Genomic DNA, 19,639 nt, shown 5'->3' with positions numbered 1-19,639 from the left:
AGAATGGATGTGGAGATGGGAGACAGTGAACAAATTATCTTCAATTGTTTTTTTACTTTCATCCATACCATTACTGTCTTTTATTGATCATTTTTTCTTACTTTGTTTGTTTCTTGTTTTCTAGAGTCGTCAATCTGAGATAGATCTCTTAAAGTATTTCCAAAAGTCACCTGATTTAAATATGCCTTAGATTTTTAACACAAACCTGTTAGATCCCATAGGAGATTTCTGTTGGAGATGAAAATTCATTCACTTTCAGTGTTCTCTTATGCTCTCTTTGATGGCATTTTTGCCTGTTGATTGACACCAGATAGTGTCACACACTTACACCCACACTACCCGGGCATCTGTTTTGTATTTCCTGTCTGCTTTGCATGGTTTGCTCCAGCCCAGTCCAGATGCTCAGAATTTATAAACCAGGCCTTTTTACTGTGACTAAACTGCAGTAGACAGGCAGGAGGAGCAAGATGGAATCACAAACTCAGGCCCTCATATCCCTGCTGCTCTGGGTATATGGTAAAAAATTTAAAGTATTAAAATCTTTTCAAACTTTCATCTTTGTAATAAGAAATTTACAATGTATGCCAGTGTGTAATATTTCTTACATAATAATTTTGTGACATTTTGACATTATAAAGACATTTAAATGACAAATTTCAACTGTTATTATAATCTACATTTGTGTATGTATGCATTTTCACTGCCTATTCATTATTTCAGGTACCTGTGGGGACATTGTGATGACCCAGTCTCCATCCTCCCTGGCTGTGTCAGAAGGAGAGATGGTCACTATAAACTGCAAGTCCAGTCAGAGTCTTTTATCCAGTGGAAACCAAAAGAACTACTTGGCCTGGTACCAGCAGAAACCAGGGCAGTCTCCTAAACTACTGATCTACTATGCATCCACTAGGCAATCAGGGGTCCCTGATCGCTTCATAGGCAGTGGATCTGGGACAGACTTCACTCTGACCATCAGCGGTGTGCAGGCTGAAGACCTGGCAGATTATTACTGCCTGCAGCATTACAGCTATCCTCCCACAATGCCTCAGCCTCCTACATTAACCTCCTAGATGGTTTCAACAGCTGTGTACATCATACACAGCCCTGGCATACACAGTTCCCCCTTCTGCCTGACAGCTGGCATGCTGTCACTAAAAATTAATGTGTTTACTTCCTCTTCTGTCTTTTGGTATAAAATTCTATACACCAAAATGGAGAATAAAACCATAGTATTATTTTTCTATTCTGCAATAATTTACTACAAACTCTGTTGATTGAATATAAGGTATTTATCTTTTTATAGTTCTTTTAATCTGGTATCTAATGTAAGGCCTATGGGCTGATATGGTGATATTAGTAAACTGTGTTTTATTTAAGAGTATATAGAAAAAATTTGCTTCTTGCTTTTTCTAGTTCCAAGAGGGTTTTCTTACTTCCTTAGTGCTATCCATTTTTCTCACTTGTTTTCCTTTTATTCATATTCCTTTTATTTAATTAGTTATCTTTATGTACGTGTGTTAATCTCTCTCCCTCTGTGTATGTGTGTGCATATATGTGTGTACATATGTAGATGAGTATGCCCCATGCAGTTTTCAAAGATCAGAGAACAATTAGGAGTTGATTTTTTGCCAAGTGGCTTCTGGGGTCTCCAGTTTGACACTGGGCTTGGTGGCAAGTAGTTTTGCCCTTTGTGCAAAGTTGCTGCTTCTTAAAAATTCTTTATGGATATGTCCTCATTTTACAGAAGTTTCACAACAGAATGTCTTTTAAGTATATCATATATTTTACCATATCCACTAAATCTCCCCATTTCCATTTCCTTTTCCTCTTGTAATAATGAGACTCTTTTTGACCCATCAGCAGCATGAATATGGATGTAGAGATTTTTTTAATATCTTGAAGCTTATCCTTTTTGCTGGGCAGTCTCTTAGCTACTCTAAATTGATTAATCCTGGCACTAAGTCTCTCTATATGGCCAGCTCTAACTGGGCATGACTTTGGCTTGTCTGTTTATTTGGTTTACCTCTGTGTTCATTGGCTGTATCTACCACATGTCTCTTCTTCCAGCATCCCTCTCTCTGCTGCAAAGTTCCACCTTCCACTTTCTGTCTGGCTATTGTTGTTCAATCTTTGTTATAGCTAATTAGATAATATTTTAGATTGTCTTAGGAAGGTAGAGATGAATAAATATTTACAAATAGAAAACCTAGCAATGGTCCATAGACATGACAATATAAGGGTCCTGTCAGCAACATTTAGCTATCTGCCTGTACATAATTAACAACTGAATGTACGAGACACACTTTCACTCTATGAATCCCAACAACTTGTTATTTTTTCTCTCATTCTCCCCCTTTCTCTCTGCCTCTCTCTCATTCTTTCTGTCTCTTCTTTCTATCTTTAAAACATATACATACATACACACATATGTACACATACGTACACACATACACATGCATACACAAATAAGCACCACACACACAGGCAATTCACAGATGTGTACACATATGCACATGCATATATACAGATATACACACATATACATACCTATACACCTGAAGGTTACTTCCACTGTATTTAGGATCCAAAAGGGAGGGAAATATGATATCTCTTGTCCTTGTTTCTGGGACCACAAATCACTCTGAACTCTTTTATCTGCTTTTGACTGTGGAGACTGAGATCCTAGATACTCCCATCCTGAGTATAACCCAGTGGGGCAAATGCTCTGCTTCACTATATCTTGTTAGATTTTGGTAGCATAAGGGTGCCTCTGCTTATTCACAATGATCTGTGTTCCCTGTTCATGTTTTTCATAATCTTACCTCCATAGGGACATTTATAGATTTGGAGCAAAGATACTCAGTAAATTCTTCTTCAAATCATGAGGAAACCATACCACTTAACTCTTAAATAATAGTATGCAGTTGCTTTGTCTTCTTGATAGCAATCACATTGTAAATGCACTGTTCTTTGAAAATGTTTATAATGTTGAGATTTGAAAGTGTTCCAAAAACTCTTGATTTCTTTAAAGTAGAGTGTCCATAGAGTACTTTTTTCTTTCAGTTTAAAAATTGTTATTTTGAGAGACAGAAGGAGTAGAGTGAGATAGATAGGAGAGAGAGAGAGAGAGAGAGAGAGAGAGAGAGAGAGAGAGAGAGAGAGAGAGAGAGAATATGAAGTTGGGTGGCTAGGGAAGAGGAAAGAATCTGTTAGTTGGGGAAAAGGAAACATGATCAAAATATATTTTATAAAGGTTTTTCTTTAAAAAAATGAAATCTGGTAAAAATTGAACAGGGTTGTCCTGAAATCACTTAAGATGTGTTTGAACTGCTCTGTGAATAGTTTTGCCAACCCCACTGACCATTTAGATGAGAGCAGTTGTCCCTCTGATTATGAAGTTTACTGAGCTGCCTTGCATGTTGAATCATTAGGCAAATGCCCATGATGCTCAAAGATCTTGAAAGCCTGTGACCAGTTCTTAAAGACAGGGTCAGCTGCTCTCCTGCTATGGGTGCTGATGCACTGAGTACCAGATGAGACAGTGCAGCAAAACAATCTGAGCTTCTATTTTAGCCATGTTTTTGCCCATGTCTCTAAGATCTTGATAATAGGAATTATAGCATTTAAAATTTGGTTTTAACCATCATATTTTCTATTTCATTTTCTAATAGTTCACAATGATACTTGTGATTGTTGTCACAGGTGTCATATGTATCAAACTGCAGGATAATGTCATCACACAGGTGTAGGCAGGTACAAGATAAAACGAGGCCTGTCATTGGATGAGAAGGAAAGATGGGCGGGAGAAGAGTTTTAGAGAGAAGAGGAGACTGGAAGCAAGGTGGAGGAAGCCACAAAGAGAACATGGAAGCTGATGTTAAGATTCCTCTCTGCCATGGTACAACCATTCTGGAAATCAGTCTGGAGGTTCCTCAGAAAACTGGACATTGAACTACCTGAGGACCCAGCTATACCCCTCTTGGGCATATACCCAAAAGATGCCCCAACATATAACAAGGACATGTGCTCCACTATGTTCATCGCAGCCTTATTTATAATAGCCAGAAGCTGGAAAGAACCCAGATGCCCTTCAACAGAGGAATGGATACAGAAAATGTGGTACATCTACACAATGGAATATTACTCAGCTATCAAAAACAATGACTTTATGAAATTCATAGGCAAATGGTTGGAACTGGAAAATATCATCCTGAGTGAGGTAACCCAATAACTGAAAATCACACATGGTATGCACTCATTTATAAGTGGATATTAGCCCAAATGCTTGAATTGCCCTAGATGCACAGAACATATGAAACTCAAGAAAGATGACCAAAATGCGAATGCTTCACTCCTTCTTTAAAAGGGGAACAAGAATACCCTTGGCAGGGAATAGGGAGGCAAAGATTAAAACAGAGGCAGAAGGAACACCCATTCAGAGCCTGCCCCACACGTGGCCCATACATATACAGCCACCCAATTAGACAAGATGGATGAAGCAAAGAAGTGCAGGCTGACAGGAACCAGATGTAGATCTCTCCTGAGAGACACACCCAGAATACAGCAAATACATAGGCGAATGCCAGCAACAAACCACTGAACTGAGAATGGGTCCCCCATTGAAGGAATCAGAGAAAGGACTGGAAGAGCTTTAAGGGCCTTGAGACCCCATATGTACAACAGTGCCAAGCAACCAGAGCTTCCAGGGACTAAGCCACTACCCAAAGACTATACATGGACTGACCCTGGGCTCCAACCTCATAGGTAGCTATGAATAGCCTAGCAAGAGCACCAGTGGAAGGGGAAGCCCTTGGTCCTGCTAAGACTGAACCCCTCAGTGACATGATTGTTGGGGGGAGGGCGTCAATAGGGGGGATGTGGAGGGGAACAGCCATAGAGAAGGGGAGGGGAGGGGTTAGGGGGATGTTGACCCGGAAACCGGGAAAGGGAATAACAATCGAAATGTAAATAAGAAATACTCAAGTTAATAAAGAAAAAAAAAAGAAATACTCAAGTTAATAAAGATAAAAAAATTAAAAAAAGATTCCTCCCATTTACAGGTTGTTATGAATATTTTTAAGGGATAGATATGTACAGGGCTTTGTATGTTCAGGTGGGCAATTATATCTTTTCAATTGAATCAGAGGTTATTGTGTTGTGTGTGCTATCATGTAGTGATTTAGGTTTAAGAGAGCATGTGGCAGTTGGAGATACTAAGCTGCCACAGAATTGGGATGTATATTTCTGGCATGGTGGCAACCTGCCTTGGGAACTAGATGGGTAGAGAGATTGCTTTTAGGCTCAGAGAGAAGCCTTTGACAGTGTGATATGGGAAAGCAAAGCAAGTGAGACGCTTTGCTGACTGAATTGAAGATATCTGTCAGATATCTTGGGACATAAGGGTGCCAGAACTACTGCGGGGAAAAAAGACAGCCTTTTTTATTATTATTTTTTTTTACAGCAACATCAAACTGAGATGGTTTCCATATACCTGTAACAGTAGTGTTTGCATATTTATAATTCCAGACTCTACCAGGGACATTGTGCTGAACCAGTCTTCAGTTTATTGTGTTTAGTCTCTGGAACAAATGGATACTTCATTCTGCAAGTCCTCTGAGAGCACCAATGACACATTGTACCATAACAGTGTGTAGTGGTATCAACAGAACACAAAACAGTTTCCTATTGTCCTGATTCATGAAGCATTCAGTGTAGAGTCTGGTGTTTCTGTCAGGTTCAGTGGCAGTTGGTGTGAGACAGATTTAATACCTATAGAGGCTAACTGTGGTGCAATCTATGATTGTTAGAATGGTCAGGATTTTCTTCCACAGTTCTCTATGTGTAAACAAAATACTCTTGGGCTTGCTGCTCAATGAGATTCCAACTCTCACATGGTTCTTTATCTCTAGACATCTCTAGCAATGATCTGCAGGTTTCTTTAAAAAAAAGGATACTGACTAAGTTTATGCTAACTTCATACACAATGGAATCATCTGAGTGTAGGGAACACTGATCAAATACCTTCAGAAGAATGGTATATAGGCAAGCCTGTAGAGCATTTCCTTAATTAGTAAATGATGTAGGATTACCTGTAAAATATCTGAGAGACCATTCCTAAAGTTGTGGTCCCAAGTTCTTTCTATAAGACAGCAGGCCATGTGAGCAAGCTAGTAAGCAGCACTCCTCAGTGACCTCTGCATCAGGTCCTGCTTTCAGATTTCTGTCTTGGCTTGCCTGAATTTCTGTTCTGACTTCCTTCAGTGATGGACTATGGATGTAGAAGTATAAGGTTCTTAAACACTTTCCTCCTTATATTGTTTTTGTTCATAAGAATAGTGACCTAAGACAAAGATAAAACCATGAAAGGTACAATATTTATAATGGTGTGTACATGTTATAAATAATTTCTGTACAAAATTGTGATCTCTATTCAAAGTTTCAAAGGATTTGTTTGATATTTATTACGTTTTTGATTTTGTAGTTGACACTACTAAATTCGAAGAAAATTTCCCCATCAATTCAATATAAAAGAACCTCATATACTCAGGACTGTAAGTTGTCTGAGTAACTTTCAAATACAGATTATATTCTCAACCTAGTGTTTTATTTTTCACCATACATACATACATACATACATACATACATACATACATACATACGCTTCTATATTTTTCAATTTTGGAATCATAGCTCACTACACATAAAAGTATATTGCTTAGGTCTCAAACTAGGGACAAATGGCAAAGTTAGGTGTCCATTAACATATCAAAGGAGACACTGGCTGACCAGCATATCCCAGTCTCTACCTGTTACAAGGCCTTCTTGGCTGGCACACCCCACTCCCTACCCTGAACACTCCATCCCAAATATTGGACTGTGTTTGCCTTCCCCCAGCTCTCTGGCATCTATATAATCCTCTATTATGGATCCAACCACTTTTTATCTACCCTTTAAGTAAACTTTGTAGCCTCTTGGTCAGGCTCTTCCAATTTCCCTCTTCATATGTCCTGGTTCCTTCTGGTCATGTCAACTCTGGATTCTCTCAGATGTCCCTCTAGCTAAGCTCTCCCTTTGATCTACACTAAATTTTCTCTTCCACAAACCTAGAAGCAGTTTTATATCCTTTATCTGATTTTTTTCTCATTCATCTGATCTAAAGGTGCTTGGTACATTTGGTGTCAAAACATGGGTGACAGACAGAGGCAACTCAGTATATGTAGAGTACAATAAAAATGAAGAAATACAAAAGGACATTGAAAAGAAACCCATCATAAATGTGATTAAAAGCCGTACTCTCACATTAAAATCTAAAGGCAGTCAATGCTGGCTGAGAGAGTGAGAATCATTATATTTCTGGACAGTTCCTCCCCCAGGTTATACAATTCCAAGTGGCCAGCCCTAAGCATATGTACATATGAGCAACACTAAATGGAGTCAGTAGGATACATGTATGTTTATACTTGTGTGTGTGTGTTTATCTTCATCTGTGTAACAATAATAATTTATGAAGAAAAGGAGAAGCAGTTATAAATATGAGAGTTCAGAGCACAGTAAATGCTAGATATTGGAGGGGAAGAGTTGGAAATGATATAAACTTAGTACCTGTGTCCTATGCACCTCTACTGAGGTAGGCTATCACAGCCTCTTCTATACTCTGCCTCTATATATCTGTGCCTCTTGTTCCTGCTTATCTAGGTCAAATTGACATCAATCAGTATTGGAAGATTCTGTAGTCTGTCTGGGAAAGTCTCCAAGAACCCATGGCCAGATGTATCCTCTCCACACTGAGAGAAATTACAATTAACTTGAGTTCCTGCCCTATATCTAGCAGTCCAAAAGAAGATACCCCCTCTTTCCATGCTTCTGCCAATGTTGGTGGGAGTCCTCATCTGATTCATAGGTGGATCTGAGAAAGAATTTACCATCAGACTGCAGAGATGGTGTTTAATGATTTCTTAGTTTGTCACTGTCATCATACCCTAAAGAGCCATCTTTAGGAGGCCAAGTGTGTCCCCTACAATAAAAATTCCTGCAAGTGCAGGGCCTCATCTTCCCTAGAGGTAGGTATTTTCATAGAACAAGAGCTGTGAATATTTATATATAGACTATGATTTTGAAGGTTAATAAGACTGAACTCAGACTATCTGATGCTTCATCTTGTCCACTGAATCTTTTCTTTCTTTCCTTTTTATTGGATATTTCTTTATTTACGGTTCAAATATTATTCCCTTTCCCGTTTTCCTGTCTATAATCACCCATCTCTTCCCCCTTCCCTTCTTTCATAAGGATGTGCCCCTCTAAGTCCAACCAACTTACTGTCCCCCATATATTTCCTTACACCTTGGCAGGACCAAGGGATCCTCTTTCCATTGGTGCCCAACAAGACCATCTTTTGATACATATGCAATTGGAGCCATGGATCAGTCCATTTATAGTCTTATGGTTGTGTTTTAGACCCTGGAAGCTTTGGTTGTTTGGTATTGTTTTTTTCTTAGGGTTGCAATCCCCTTCAGCTCTTTCAATCCATTCCCTAATTCTTCCAACAGGGATCTCATTCTCAGTTCAGTGGTTTGCTTCTAGCATTCACTCCTGTATTTTCATGTTCTGGCTGTGTCTTTCAGGAGACAACTACATCAGGGTCCTGTCAGCATGTACTTCTTAGCTTCATCAATCTTATCTAGTTTTTGTGGCTGTATATTTATGGGCCACATGTGGGGCAGGTTCTGCATGGTTGTTTCTTTAACATCTGCTCTAAACTTTGTCTCCATAACCACTCCTATGGGTATTTTTCTTCCCCCTTTTAAGAAGGAGTGAAGCATATACGTTTTACTCATCCTTCTTGAGCTTCATGTGCTCTGTGGATTGCAAATTTGCTAGTTCGAACTTTTGTGCTAATATCCATTTACCAGTGAGCACATACCATGTGTGTTTTTCTGTGATTGGGTTAACTCACTCAGGATGATATTTTCTAGTTCAGTCCATTTGCCTATGAATTTCATGAAGTTATTGTTCTTGATAGGTGAGTAGTACTCCATTGTGTAGATGTACCATATTTTCTGTATCCATTCCTCTGTTGAAGGGCACCTGGGTTATTCTCAGTCTCTGGCTGTTATAAATAAGACTGCCTTGAACATAGTGGAGTCTTTGTTGTATGTTGGGGCATTTTTTGGGTATATGCCCAGGAGAGGTACGGCTGGGTCCTTAGGTAGTGCAATGTCCAATTTTCTGAGAAACCTTCAAACTGATTTCTAGAGTGGTTGTACCAGTTTGCAATCCCACCAACAATGGAGGAGTGTTCCTCTTTCTCTACATCCTTGCCAGCATCTCTTGCCACCTAAGTTTTTTATCTTAGCCGTTGTGAGAGGTGTGAGGTAGAATATCAGGGTTGTTTTTATTTGCATTTCCCTGATGACTAAGGATGTTGAACATTTATTTAGTTGCTTCCCAGCCATTTGATATTCATCAACTGAGAATTCTTTGTTTAGCTCTGTACCCCAATTTTTAATAGTATTATTTGGCTCTCTGGAGTCTAACTTCTTGAGTTCTTTGTGTATTTTGGATATTAGCCATGCATCAGATGTAGGATTGGGAAAGATCTTTTCCCAGTCTGTTGGTTGCTGTTTTGTGCTACTGACAGTATCCTTTGCCTTACAGAAGCTTTGCAGTTTTATGAGGTTCCATTTGTCGATTTGTGACCTTAGAGCATAAGCCATTGGTGTTCTGTTCAGGAAAATTTCCCCAAGTGCCCATGTTTGTGAAACTCTTTGACATTTTTCTTGTATTAGTTTTAGGGTATCTGGTTTGATGTGGAGGTCCTTGACCCATTTGGACTTAAGCTTTGTACAGGGTGTTAAGAATGGATTAATTTGCATTCTTCTAAATGCTGACCCCCAGTTGAGCCAAGACCATTTGATGAAAATGCTATCTTTTTTCCATTGGATGGTTTAAGCTCCTTTGTCAAAGATAAAGTGACCACATGTCTATGGGTTCATTTCTGGGTCTTCAATTTTATTTCACTGCTCTATCTGCCCGTCTCTGTACCAATACCATACAGTTTTTATGACTATTGCTCTGTAATAGTGCTTGAGGTCAGGGATGGTGATTCTCCCAGAGATTCTTTTATTGTTGAGTATAGTTTTCACTCTCCTGGGTTTTTTGTTATTCCAAATGAATTTTCCAATTGCTCTTTCTATCTCTATGAATTTATGACCAATTATATGGTCAATTTTGGAGAAAATACCATGAGGTTGTGATAAGAATATATATACCTTTTTGTTTTAGGATAGAATTTTCTATAACTATCAATTAAGTATGTTTGGTTCTTGACTTTTTTAGTCTGTCTATGTCTCTGTTTAATTTCTGTTTCCATGATCTGTCCATTGATGAGAGTGGGGTGTTGAAATCTCCTACTATTATTGTGTGAGGTGCAATGTGTGTTTTGAGCTTTAGTAAGGTTTCTTTTACGTATGTAGGTGGCCTTGTATTTGGAGCATAGATATTTAGGATTGAGAGTTCATCTTGGTGGATTTTTCTTTTGATGAATATGAAGTGTCCTTCCTTATCTTTTTTGATGACTTTTGGTTGAAAATCGATTGTATTCGGTATTAGAATGGCTACTTTCGCTTGCTTCTTTAGACCATTTCCTTGGAAAATTGTTTTTCAACCTTTTACTCTGAGGTAGTGTCTGTCTTTGTCTCTGAGGTATGTTTCCTGTAGGCAGCAAACTGCTGGGTCCTCACTGTGTATCCAGTTTGTTAATCCGTGTCTTTTTTATTGGGAATTGAGTCCGTTTATATTGGTATATATTGAGGAATAGTGATTGTTGTTTCCTGTTATCTTCGTATGTGGAGGTGACATTATGTTTATGTGCTTGTCTTCTCTTTGTTTTGCTGCAAAACGATTAGTTTCTGGCTTTTTCTAGGGTATAGCTTGCCTCCTTATGTTGGTCTTTACCATTTATTATCCTTTGTAGTGCTGGATTTGTAGAAAGATATTGTGTAAATTTGGTTTTGTCATGGAATATCTTGATTTCTCCATCTATGTTAATTGAGAGTTTTGCAGGATACAGTAGCCTGGGCTGGCATTTGTGTTCTCTTAGGTTCTGTATGACATCAGTCCAGGATCTTCTGGCTTTCATAGTCACTGGTTAGAAGTCTGGTGTAATTCTAATAAGTCTGTCTTTATATGTTACTTGACCTTTTTCCCTTACTGCTTTTAATATTCTTTCTTCATTTCGTGCATTTTGTGTTTTGACTGTTATGTGACAGGAGGACTTTCTATTCTGGTCCAATCTATTTGGAGTTCTGTAGACTACTTGTTTGCATATGGGCATCTCTTTCTTTAGGTTAGGGAAGTTTTCTTCTATGATTTTGTTGAAAATATTTACTGGTCCTTTGAGTTGGGGGTCTTCACTCTCTTCTATACGTATTATCTTTAGGTTTGATCTTCTCATTTTGTCCTGGATTTCCTGTATGTTTTGGGCCAGTAGCTTTTTCTCTTTTACATTATCTTTGACAGTCGTGCCAATGGTTTCTATGGAATCTTCTGCTCCTGAGATTATCTCTGCTTCATGAGATAGAAGAGAGAATCATTTTCCTGGTGATGCTCGTGTCTATTGCTCCTTGTCTCTTCCTTTAGTTTTCTATATCCAGGGCTGTCTCCCTTTGTGCTTTCTTTACTGTTTCTATTTCCATTTTCAATTCCTTCACCTGTTTGGTTGTGTTTTCCTGTAATTCTTTCAGGGATTTTTGTGTTTCCTCTCTAAGGGCTTCTACTGGTTTAATTGTGTTTTCCCACGTTTCTCTAAGGGAATTCTTTCTGTCTTCCTTAAAGTCCTCCATCATCATGATCAAATGTGATTTTAAATCTAGATCTTGCTTTTCTGGTGGGTTTGGATATTCAGTGTCTGCTTTGGTGAGATAATTAAGCTCTGATGATGCCATTGGTTTCTGTTGCTTGGGTTCCTGCACTTGCCTCTTGCCTCAGGTTGCCTCTGGCATTATCTTGTTCTGCTATTTCTGACAGTGGTTTGACCAAGCTATAGGCCTATTCGTCAGGAGTGCTGTAGACCTATTTTCCTGTTTTCTTTCAGCCAGTTATGGGAACAGAGTGTTCTGCTTCCAGGCGTGTAGTCACTCCTATGTACTAGCTTTTAGCTCTTCCTGTTGGCATGTGTCCTGAGTCCACCGGGCAGGTCACTAGGAGCAGAAAATTGGGTCTTACCTCTGGTTTCGGGCCAGAAGTCTCTCCCCGGGATTAGGTTTCAGCTCTTCGTGAAGGCAGTAACCAGAAGTGCCTGCCCCTCCTTCTGCAGGGTCCCTGTGTACAGGGGGCCCGGATGGCACTAGACGTTTTTCTTTAGAGTCCAAAATGTGGGCAGAGAGTAGTCTCCTCTGGTTTCCCAGGCATGTCTGCCCCTCTGAAAGTGTAGCTCTTCCTCCCATAGGATTTGGGTGGAGGGAGCTGCTTGCCTCGGTGCCTTCAAATCTGGGCACAGTTTGGACCATAGGGGTCCTGCAGCTTGAGTGCCCCTATCTTCCTGTGCCCAGAGACCCTATACAGCTTTTAATATTCTTTGTTTTGTGCATTTGGTGTTGTGAATGTTATGTGATGGGAGGAATTTCTTTTCTGGTCCAATCTATTTGGAGTTCTTTGGGCTTCTTGCATGTTTATGGGCATCTCTTTCTTTAGGGTTAGTGATGTTTTCTTCTATAATTTTATTGAAGATATTTACTGGCCCTTTAAGTTGGGAGTCTTCACACTCTTCAATACATATTATCCTTATGTTTGATATTATCATTGTGTTCTAGATTTCCTGGTTGTTTTGTGGTAGGAGCTTTTTGTGTTTTACATTTTCTTTGATGGTCATGTCAATGTTTTCTATGGTACCTTCTTCTCCTGAGATTCTCTCTTCTATCTCTTGCATTCTGTGGGTGATACTTGTGTCTATATCTTCTGGTCTTTTTCCCAGATTTCTATCTCCATGGTTGTTTCCCTTTGTGATTCCTTTATTGTTTCTATTTTTATTTTAAAATTCTTGGACAGTTTTGTTCAATTACTTCACCTGTTTTGTTTTGTTTTCCTGTAATTGTTTAAGGGGATTTTTGTGTTATCTCTTTAAGGACTTCTACTTGTTTCCCTGTGTTTTGCTGTATTTTTTAAAGGGAGTTATTTATGTCCTTCTTAAAATCCTCTATCATCATCATGAGTTGTTATTTTAAATCCAAATCCTACTTTTCCTCTGTGTGTGGGATCACCAGTATTTGCTTTGGTGGGAGAACTATGCTCTGATGATGCCAAGTAGTCTTGTTTTCTGTTGCTTATCTCCCTGTGCTTGCCTCTCACCATCAGATTGTCTCTGATGTTAACTTATTCTGCTGTCTCTGATAGTGGCTTGACCTTCCCGTATGTCAGTATGGCAGCAGTCTTATAGACATGTTTCCTTTTGGCTGGATCCAGAATCTGAGAGCTATTCCTGGGTTTGTGTGTCCTAAAGTCTACAGAGGGTTGCTTGGAGAATTGAATTGTTCTTAACTCTTCTCTCGGGTGTGTTCATGCTCCAGGTAAAAGGATTATAGCTTTATGCTTGGGCAGAAACTGAAAAGGTCCTGTCCCTGTGTGCTCCTATGTTCCCATATACAGGGGGCATTACACAGGTTCCTCTTGGGCCAGGAATGTAAGAAGAACTCAAACTTGCCCACTTTGAGGCTACAGCTCTTCCTCTCAAGGAATTTGGTTAGAGAGAGCATTTGGACCAGTTCAGTTCAGTTCATTTCTGGGTGCAGACAGAAACCAGAAGGTTCCTGCCATGGACTGCTCCTGTAATACTGTATCCAGAGGGCACTAGACAGGTTCCTCTTGTGCCAGGAATGTGAACAGAAGTGGAGGTCTCCCCTGCACTCTCAGGATTGTCTGCACTTCTGAGAATCCAGCTCTCTCCCCCATGGGATTTAGGTACAGAGGGTTGTTGAAGCGGTTCAGTTCAGGGTATAGCCAGAACCACGTATGTATTTATATTATCTATATTATCAAGCATTATTTGTTAAGACATAAAATTTTAATTTATGTCTTTGTGTATTTCTCTTTGTGTGTATGGCACATATGTGTGGGATATTTACTAAATGAACCATAAAATAGAGTACTAGATCCTCTGGAACTGGAGTTAATGGGGATGGGGAGGCTCCAGATATGAGGGCTAAAAATAAGATGGAGATCTCTGCAGGGGCAGCATGTGCTACTAATTGCTGAAGCATCTAAATCATATATTTTAAAAAGCAGTAATTAGAATGAACTAGTTTTATTTGTTTATTTTTAAATATGAAATCGTTTTATGTATCACATGTTAGCTTAAAACTTGCTTTGTATACCAAGATATCCTGAACCCATTGAAATTTCCATGTATCATTATCTTTAGTGTTGAAATTTCAAGTGTTTCCTACCTTGTATATATTACCAAAAATATTTATTAATATTTTATTTGAATATAAAAATCCCCCCTGTGTACTATTTCCTGTTACTGATATTGGATAGACACAACCATTCATCCAGAGAGTAAAAGATATATAATTCAAGAGCAAAGCAAACTACAGTCTTCTATTTTGCATCCAAGATTCACTTTCCCTAGGTCTCTAGGCATGGTAGATGAAAGGAAGCAGCTGCTGTGTCCCAGGAGCTCAAGTCTTCATCTTCAGACTTCCTGGTTCCAAAGGTGGAAAGAAATTTATCTGTGTTCTTTTGAGTTGGCTGCTTTGTAGTACACTTTAAACTACAGCCCAAGGAATCAAATGAACAAGGACATGTTTTGCAAACCATATTCTTGGGAAAAGGTCTAACTAAGGGCTGTCACATAATTTTTATGTGTAATCACAAAACATCATGGAAATTTTACATTCCAAGACCATGTGATCTCCCCTTACAATTTGTGAGAAGCCCATGCTTAGCAGCACGAGTCTTCAGATTTATCAGATCCCATCTCCATGTGCCCAGTTTGAATGAGCAGCACAGTCTGAGTTCACAGCAGCTGTCACAAAGCAAAGTATAAAGACAAGATCTAGAGCTCATGAGAACTTGTTAGAAACTGATGGGGATATTTACTCTTCTGGTATATTCTTCAGTTTGAGAGGGAACTATTTTGTTCATTAATTAATTAACAAATTTCTCCTCTGAGAAAGGGATGGTCCCCATCACACAACTCATCTCAGAACTGTGCACAGTCTTTCCCATTGGAACCAGAGAAGGCAGCCCAGTTAGCAGAACAGGGTCCACAGTTAGGCAACAGAGTCAGGTAGGTAATTGCTCCAGTTATTGGGGGAATCCTATGAATACCAAGCTTCACATCTGCCACATATGTGCAGGGGTTGTGGAGAAGAAACTAGGTTCAGCACATAATTGTTATTTGGTTTACCGTTCAGTCTCTGAGAGCTCCCTTAAAGGCCCAAGTTAGTTGACTCAATTGCTCTAATGGAGTCACCATTCCCTCAGTGTCCATCAATCCTTCCCCTAACGCTTTCACAAGAGTCCTTCAACATTGTCTAATCTTTGGCTGTTGGTCTCTTCATTTGTTTTAGCTAGCTGTTGGGTGAAGCCTCTCAGAGGACAGTTAAGCTAGGCTCCCTCCACCCCTTACTGTCCTCCCCATCTCCTGCATGTTGGGTTATCTAGCATGCTCAGCAGCAGTGAGGTCTGGACTGTCCCTGCTGTGCTCCATCTTCAGGTCCACAAAGCCACCTGCAATCCTGGAGGCCTGCAGACATAAGGGAATACAAGTGAGACTACTAACACAATTCCTGAATGTTGGCCCCTGCAGGAAAACACAGCAGTGAGCTCCTCCTCCTATACTATCTGAGTTTCATGTCCTGAGGCACAGTTCTGCCTGCTTCGCTGGAGTCCTGCTACTACCCACGACCTGACCTCATCTCCAGCAAGCCCAGCATCTGTGTGGTTTTCCCTGTCCTCTGTGTTTCATCTTCTGATTCACACTTCTTCTGGCAACTCAGTACACTAGCAGCAGTTAAGGGACTACCAGTTTTGCTTCCACCACTAGAAGCCTGCTGCAACCAGGAATATCCAGAGGCCTGAAGCCATCAGTGACTACCAGCTCTGCCTGTATTTCTGGAAGCCTGCTCCCACTCAGGACAAGCAGCTCTATCAGTGATCCCAGTGGCCTGCTGCCATCAATGACTACCAGCTTTATTTAAATCCCTGGAGACCTGCTGCCCTCAGAGACAACCAGGCCTGCTGACACCAGAGATTGGAAGCTCTCTTAATCTACAAATGATCTCTATGTTATGTTGGTATGTTAACACTTTATAAAGGAGATCTGAACATACTTTTACAAATCATTTAATGTTTTATACCTGAGAAGTTACTGTATGAAATGATTTAATTAATGCAAAATAGAAGAAAAATGCATATTGGTTAAATGCACATTTAATTTTGATAATATTCTGGCTTAATATTAGCACATTAAAATCAGAGGAATAATTCATTTTGGATATCAAATACCATGAGCTGTCTTGTAGTCAGTTGATTAATGATATATATCTGGAAATCTTGTCTGCATGCATAGGGTAACCTTGTCTAGAATTCATGTACCCAAGTCAGGTTTTACTCTGAAGGATCTCCTGCTTCTGTGTCTCCAATTCTAGGATACAGATATGGATCTCACTCTTTATCATGATACTTTCCGTTTCCTGTACAGAAAACATCTCATATACTCTCATAATTCACTAACCTAAATTCAGATTATTCGTCCATGTCTGTTACTGCTATTGATTTTCCCTCACACTCAAACATTTTTTCTCCTTTAGATGTGAAAAATCTCTGATGTTGTGGTGTACTGGTCTTTGTAAAATCATTAATTGATTTAGGGTTGCTGTGCCCCCTTCTAGAGAATTTTTTAAGAGTGAGCAAGACCATATTTATTCAGTTTTAATCCTGCTTATTTCTGGAGTTCTCTAGAATTTGCCTTTGTGGAATAAAACCTTTGGGTAGTGCTGGTCTCCAGGCATGATGAGCTGAAGACACCTAGTTTGTTTTATTTGTCATCATTTCTCCAAACTGAAAATTCTTTTTAAGTTCCCTGAAGTTGTGGGAAACATGATTGTTAGTTTCTGTTTTGTTTGCCCTTTACATTGAATTTAAAGCTTCTCTTATCCTAGGCTTAAGCTAGTGGCCCGCAGGATTTCTACAGAGATATTTTGGTTTTCTACTTGTATCTCTTTCCCATGTTTATCTCAGAAGTTGAGATCCAAATGTCTGAGGCACTGTTCATTTTGTCATTACAAGAGTTGATATGCAGATGGGAGACAATGAACAAATTATCTTCAATTTTACTGTCATCCCTACCATTACTATATTTTATAGGATTTTTTTCTTACTTTGTTTCTTTCTTCTACACTTGTGATTTTTTTGAGCTATCTTTGTTTTCTAGAATGGGCAGTCTGAGATAGGTCTCCTAAAATTTCTACAAAAGGCATATATGCCTTGGATTTTAAACCCAAACCTATTAGATCTTGTAGTAGATTTCTGTTGGTGATGAGGAAGGCAATCACTTTCAGAGTTTTCTTATGCTCTCGCTGAAGACATTTTTGCCTGTCGATTGACAACAGCACTCACTCACACACTGGGCTGACATCTGCTTTGTATTTCCTGTCTGCTTTGCATGTATCCTCCAGTCCAGTCCAGCTCTCAGAATTTAAAAACCAGGCCTTTGCACTGTGACTGATCAGCATCAGACAGGCAGGGGGAGCAAGATGGAATCACAGACTCAGGTCCTCATGTCCCTGCTGCTCTGGGTATCTGGTAAGAAATTTAAAGTAGTAAAATCTTTTCAAACTTTCATCTTTGTAATAAGAAATCTACAATGTGTGCCATTGTGTAATATTTCTTACTTAATAATTTTGTGACATTATGACATTATAAAGACATTTAAATGACAAGTTTCAACTGTTATTATAAACTATGTTTGGGCATGTATGCATTTTCACTGCCTATTCATTGTTGCAGGTACCTGTGGGGACATTGTGATGACCCAGTCTCCCTCCTCCCTGGCTGTGTCAGCAGGAGACAAGGTCACTATGAGCTGCAAGTCCAGTCAGAGTCTTTTATCCAGTGAATACCAAGGGAACTACTTGTCCTGGTTCCAGCAGAAACCAGGGCAGTCTCCTAAACTGCTGATCTCCTTGGCATCCACTAGGGAAACTGGTGTACCTGATCGCTTCATAGGCAGTGGATCTGGGACAGACTTCACTCTGACCATCAACAGTGTGCAGGCTGAAGACCTGGCTGTTTATTACTGTGAACAGTACTATAGCTATCCTCCCACAGTGCTTCAGCTTCCTACACAAACCTCCTTGAGAGTTTCAACAGCTGTGTACACCATCCACAGCCCTGGGCATGGCGAGTTCCCCCTTCTGCCTGAGAGCCGGCATGCCTAAATGGTGAAGAAAATGTTTATAGAGCATTAAAAACATAATGTTTTCACTTCCTCTTATTTTTTTGGTTCAAAATTTCTATACACAACGGAGAATAAAAGAACAGTATTAATTTTCTATTCTTTCTGAAACAATTTACCACAAACTCTTTTGACTGAATATGATGTTTTTATCTTTTTATAGTTATATAAATCTGGTATCTAATTTAAGGCTTATGGACTGATGTAATGATATTGGTAAACTGTTTTGATTAGGAGTATATAGAAAAAATTTGTTTCTTGCTTTTCTAGTTCCTAGAGGGTTTTCTTACTTTCTTAGTGATATCCATTTTTGTGTGACATTTTTCATTTTCTGAGTCTTTTATTTAGTTTTTATTTAATTAGTTATCTTTTTGCACATGTATTCATCTCTCCCTCTGTGTATGTGTGTATGTGTGTGTACACATGTAGATGAATATGTGTAGTACCATATCAGAGGTCAGAGGACAAATACAGTTTGATTCTGTTTGTGCCAAGAGGATTGTACAGCCTCAGGGCTGATGCTAGATTTGGTGGCAAGCGCCTTTGCCCTTTGTGCAATGTTGCTGCTTCTTAAAATTCTTATTGATATGTCCTCATCTGACAGAAGTTTCAAAACAGAATGGCTTTCAAGTACATCATATATTGTACCTTATCCACTAAATCAACCCATTTCCATTTCCTTTACCTCTTCTTATAGTGGGACTATCTGTAACCCACCAGCAACATAAATATTGAAACAGAGGCTTTTTAATATTTTGGAGCTCAGGCCTTTTGCTGGGCAGTCTCTCAGCTACTCTAAATTGACTAGTTCTGTCACTAAGTCACTCTACATGGTCAGCTCTAACTGTGCTTGGCTTGGTTCATCTGTTCACTTTTGTGTTCATTGGCTGAATCTAACACATGTCTCTTCTTCCAGCATTCCTCTCACTGCTGGGAAATTCCACCTTCTACTTCCTGTCTGGATATGGCTTTTAGATCTTTGTATAGCCAATTAGATAATATTTTAGATTGCCTTAGGAATGTAGGGAAGAATAAACATTTAAAAATAGAAAACCCAATATGTGCCATAGAAATGTCAATACAATAGTCAATACAGCATTTACCTATCTGACTGGGCATAATTAACCATGGAACGTACAGAGAGATGCTTTTACTCTATGAATCCCAACTTGTTATTTTTTCTTT

The 19,639-nt window shown here is 39.3% G+C and overlaps 2 gene segments (V, D, J or C); both read left to right on the top strand.

The window, feature by feature from the left end:
• The first annotated feature begins 456 nt into the window (after positions 1-456).
• LOC116895828 lies at positions 457-2,910 on the top strand. The segment is given in 3 exon segments: positions 457-516; positions 721-1,048; positions 2,829-2,910. Coding segments are annotated over 3 exon segments (459 nt in total).
• A 14,825-nt stretch (positions 2,911-17,735) lies between these two features.
• LOC116895827 lies at positions 17,736-18,437 on the top strand. The segment is given in 2 exon segments: positions 17,736-17,802; positions 18,007-18,437. Coding segments are annotated over 2 exon segments (480 nt in total).
• The last annotated feature ends 1,202 nt before the right edge of the window (positions 18,438-19,639 follow it).

This window comes from Rattus rattus, chromosome 3, assembly GCF_011064425.1.
Source record: "Rattus rattus isolate New Zealand chromosome 3, Rrattus_CSIRO_v1, whole genome shotgun sequence".
Classification (NCBI taxonomy): Eukaryota; Metazoa; Chordata; class Mammalia; order Rodentia; family Muridae; genus Rattus; species Rattus rattus.
The sequence above is the reverse complement of the archived record's forward strand: the minus strand, read 5'-3'. Positions and strand labels throughout refer to the sequence as shown.